Source organism: Aplidium turbinatum, chromosome 12, assembly GCF_918807975.1.
Source record: "Aplidium turbinatum chromosome 12, kaAplTurb1.1, whole genome shotgun sequence".
NCBI lineage: Eukaryota > Metazoa > Chordata > Ascidiacea > Aplousobranchia > Polyclinidae > Aplidium > Aplidium turbinatum.
The window spans coordinates 17,095,829-17,100,802 of record NC_137483.1 but is presented as its reverse complement, the minus strand read 5'-3'; the positions used below and the strand labels follow the sequence as shown (position 1 = coordinate 17,100,802).

General features: G+C 33.9%; 1 protein-coding gene across 1 annotated transcript; it reads right to left on the bottom strand.

The window, feature by feature from the left end:
- Positions 1-871: 871 nt before the first annotated feature.
- On the bottom strand, positions 872-2,894 carry LOC145780632 (uncharacterized). Its single transcript, XM_082592256.1, has 4 exons — positions 2,679-2,894; positions 2,141-2,236; positions 1,593-1,772; positions 872-1,081 (listed from the first exon to the last, which is right to left on the bottom strand). Exons 1-4 carry the CDS (start codon positions 2,892-2,894, stop codon positions 872-874), a joined length of 702 nt encoding a protein of 233 aa, XP_082448382.1.
- Between the last annotated feature and the right edge of the window lie 2,080 nt (positions 2,895-4,974).

The window sequence follows — 4,974 nt, the reverse complement described above, 5'->3', positions numbered from 1 at the left end:
AAAAGCCATATAGGCTACTACACTGTTTAGCCTTTGTTAGTTATTGTTTTTTAAAACTCTGCAACTTGTCAAAGGTTGCAGTAGACCTGTATTTTGTTATCTTTTGCAATTTCTAAGCTTTACTGCATGAGCTGTTAATTTTTATTATAAAATGAAAAAAAAATAACGATTTTATCTCTAGAGATATGCCGAGATTTTGCCAAGGTTTGCGTCCTGGATGATGAAACCAAAGACTGGCTGCTTACAATTAGCCTTCCAGCGTAGTCCGGGAACATTGTGAATCGGCTGACACGACGATGATAACGCCGAGATTTTGTAACTTGACGGACAATAGAGGGCAGTCATAGCACACTCTGTAAAAGTGGCCATGTTTACATAGCAAATTATATGAAAATGGCTGACTGATTGAAAATTCATTGGCTGAAGTGTTTGTGGCTATATATTTTATGCTCGTGGAGTAACACAAATACAATAACGTTTGACATAAATTATTTCATGTGTTTTTATTTTGCAATTAAGTTAGATTGAAAAGGAATGATCTTGGTAACAAATAACTTATCAATTTACCAAGATTTATACTCAAGGAAAACGTTTCTTTTTATATAAATAAATAAATATCAACAACGTTTTTTTACCTAAGAGCAGTTTTAGATTAAAAAAGTCTTACAAAGTAAAAAGGAAAATAATATAAAATATACAAAAATCAGTAAAAAGTTATAAAAACTAACATTGTATATAAATGCATAAAAACATCACAACAACGTAAAAAAAGCGGCGTGAATGAACATCAAATAAATATCTTTTAAATTATAAGCTACAAATCGAATATTACATTAACTTCAACAATTAGATGGCATCCTTGGTTCACTAACTAGCAGCTTTCTGGAACAAAAGAAGAAAATAAAAATGTGTTGTACATATTTATAAAGTCTCCGAGAAAGTTATAGAATTGCATCATAAACTGGTAGTTTCTGACAATCTCTAAGGAAACGCTTGGCAATTTTGGCTGAACGCAACCAGGGCAAGGAGGGTAGTCACTCAAAGGTATGATGTTGACTTTCATGCAGAAATTTTCTTTGATCTGGAAGAAAATAAGCAGATTTTAGAAGTCGTTGCAGATGATTTTTTAACTTGAAAAAATATCATGATATAGTGAGCCCAAATGATGGCATAGCTGATGGAAGAGCGGATCCGCCTTGTTACATATTGAAGACTGTGGCTGAAGTCCTATTTTTTATTTTTACTCTTTCGTAACTTCATAAGTAATGTGAGCCAGGAAAAGATGAGCAGCGATGTAAAAAGAGAAAAATGATTTTGCAAGAATTTCAGTCAAACAGTTTTAACAATGGTCTGCAAAATGTGATAAAATTCCGCAGTACGTGCGTATCTCTAAGCAACCATAGCTTTGCCTAGACATATGGCCAAAAAAAACTGCCAAGTTTTTATTAAATAACTGCTTTTTTCAAAAAAAAATAAAGTCTGCTATATAGGCTATTTAGACAAAACACAGTTGGTGGAAATGTTACAAACTTAAATTAAAGACAATTACCAAAAATATGTTTCAAATTTCTACTTCAAAGGTAATGACTCACATGAGCCTCAAAATGTGTTAAAAATTGTAAGAGAAGATTGGCAACATCTTTAAATTGATTTTCAGCTATTCCAGACAACGTTCCTGCTGGAGATGCTCTTGAAAAGTGTTGCAAGTAGTAATTGAAGTCTTGCAAACCGTTCAGGTTTTGCTCAAATATCGAATTCCAATTGTCGGTATCCTGTGTAAGCAAAACAAATTTCTTTTAACAGCAAGATATACCGAATGAAACTTTATAATTTTGTGCTTTATGTGCAAGTTGGAAACAATTTTTACTGGATTTTAAAAGTGGGCTAAAGTTAATAGTTCTGGAAGTTACCTTTTTATTCTGGAAAAATAAAGGTTGTTCAAGTTCTAAAATTGTTATTTCAACATTTCGAAAAACAAGATTGGCAGAAAAGTCACTGCGAAAGCATTTTAGACTTTTTGAAGTACCGGTTTCAACAAGTGAGCAAGTAATCATATTATCTGAGCAAGTAAAGTTTTACATATTGTTTCTCGACAACCGATTGTCAATTAATGTAATTTGATGAAAATTTCTGATCTTACCTTGAAATCAATAAAAGCCGGTAGAGTCGTAATCTGAAGATTGGTTGTTGACACTCGGCAAGCTTCAATACTCGTGCAATCCATTGATGTAGTAATCTTAATAAAAATTTGTAACATGTTGCAATGTTGCCTTTGGCCATTACTTTTCGATATTAGTACTTTAAACGACTACTTTCGTTTAAAACATTTCTTAGCTTTTTGTATTTCACCGATATAGCACAAAATTAAAATGAAATATATTCTGACGTAAAATGCTTTGAGTGGCATTATGCAAACTATGCTTCGAAAATAAAGGTGTTTTATTGTTAGTATTACGGAGTTCCAAAAAAAATAACTCAAGTTTATTAAATATTTTATTTAAAAAATAATCAACAACAGTACGGTAATTAACATTGATAGCAAGCTTTCTCGGGGTAAAATCCCACCTTTGGGCACTAGGCTATTCTATTATAGTTTTGGAACCGCCTATTATACACCACCGGTCCAACAAAGATCATAGAGTTTTGAAAAAGGAACTTTTAAGAGGTTTTTGACTTACAAATTCTGTTAAAGCATCGTCAATAGACATTTTCATCACTGACAGTTGAGCGTCCATTGAAGCAGATCTTGTAGCTTTGGTGAGAATTTGAAGATGAAGCGGAATTGCTGTTGTTGAGTGGATAATACAAACTACAAGACAAATAAGCATTGCCGACTTCTTAAAATAAGACTGCGCAGACCCCGTTGTTGTTGAAACTTGAAATTTAAAAGCCATTTCTTGGTCTTAAAATTTTTATAGACAAGCGGTATCTTTCTTGATGATATGTTTAGCTTCTTTCGATAGAATAAATTTTCTCACGTCCTGTCCTGTCTTATATACATTTTCCGTCTGGCTTCGAAAAAGCCCCTTGATAAAAACAGACTTTTTTCACTTTTTTGTGGGAGCAAAATCGCGACTGGTGTGTAAACTAGCTGTAATGCTTGTAGATTAAGAATGATGGCCAAATTACAAGAAATGTAAAATTTAGCCATCTATTATTATCCATTAACGTCTTTCAGCAAACAACAGAGTAAAAGGCTGCCATTAATAAGTCACATCGACGAAACAATGTAGGCTAGTAGCTATTTTCGTTCATTGGTGTCTTTTTGTTTGCTGAAATGATTAAAACACGACTACAGAGGTGTTTTAAAAAAATCATAACCAATTCAATTTTAGTTAAATTGTGCAGAAATCAACTGTTGAAACAAAGTGGTGACGTTAAAATTTAAGGACTAGACCAGTGGTTCCCAACCTTTTTTATCCGGTGGACCCTTTTAGTCGATATTCAAATTTAAATTCCCCCCCTATAAATGTAGTTTGTTAAAAACTCGTTTACATTAATATTTTAATCTAAGACTTGGAAGATAAACTAAACTTTCACTAGTAATAAGCTGTTTAGCTTGTAATATCCCTTTTCATACTGAAATAATTTAATTAATTAAGAACGTTGCTGAAAAGTATTTTATTCAAAAAATACATTTAAAATATTAGAATCAATCCATTTAACAGTCTGTGTGAAGCTTGTGATTTTTTGTTTCGACAACTCATGAATGTGGTGGAAGAGTATTGGAAAGAGCACAACGAATATCATTCTCCACGTCTAATCCGTTTCTCTGTTTTGTTTTCATTTGCAAAAGTTGAAAAACCTTATTCGCATAAATAAGTGGAAGCAAATGGAAGGATCCTTCTCTGCCACTTTGGAATAGGAATTATACATTAATGGCCAAAATCCAGTGACTGATTTTTCTCTGAATAAGTCTCTGCAAGAATTCGTTTTGAGTTATAAAAACTCATCCGAAAGTTTTTCCATCAACAATGTGAATGAATTTCGTGTTAAATCAAAATCATCGTTATAAATTTCAAGAAAATATCGAATGAATTCCAGTTCTAATGCTGTGAGATGTTGCAAAATCAATTATTTTTCCAACTCTTGAAAAACTTGTTCTTTCCCGTCAACAACCAGCACCGATGACAATTCTTTAAACATGTTCAATTGTTCATTCTAACTTTTCTCTTTCAATTATCAAGCCTGCTCGTGAAAGCTTCCAAAACATCTTTAAATGCTGAGCGGTACTGGCATCTGCTCTTGGAACGGCCACCCAAGCCAGGGTGGTCGAAAGGTAGAGGCCAGGCAAAACGTAGACCCTCCGCGACCAGGACAGCAGAGCCTTCTAGTACCTTAAGACAATCTCCTAATGACAATGACATAAATTAATCACTCTCTTCCAACCTGCCTTAACCCAGAAGGAAGCAGTAGCCTACAGTTTGTAAATTCACATGGTATCAATATGTCAATGACTCATGGATACAGATAACCCATGTTGATGCGTAATCTGCTTTGAACAGAGGTGGCAACTGAATATAATGCCATATACTGGTGTTTTTCCCTTGCGGTTTCAGATTTAGCTTATTCAATGGACCAAACATATCAACCAAATAAGCAAGGAATCTAATCCATCTGTCATCATTCAGCAATGAAACAAATTCCAATTTTATTTAAAGGTCAAAAAATAATTTAAGCTCGTCTCTGAGCTCAAACACTCGCTTGGTTACGTTTCCTCTTGAAAGCCATCGAGTATTTGCATGAAAAAGAAGTAGGCCTACGTGATGGTAGGCTATGCATCCATGTCAGTGCACAGTTGCTTTCATCAGGGTGGTCCAAGACTGCGAACATGAAGGGCCACATTAGGGTCTGAGAAAGACTTCACGGGCCGCATAGTGAGAAATGATAACGCGTTGCTGAAAGTAAAAACGTTGTTAAATAAAAACTTAACTAGGTTGCGATTTTGAACTTCTTTTCTATAGATTTCGATCT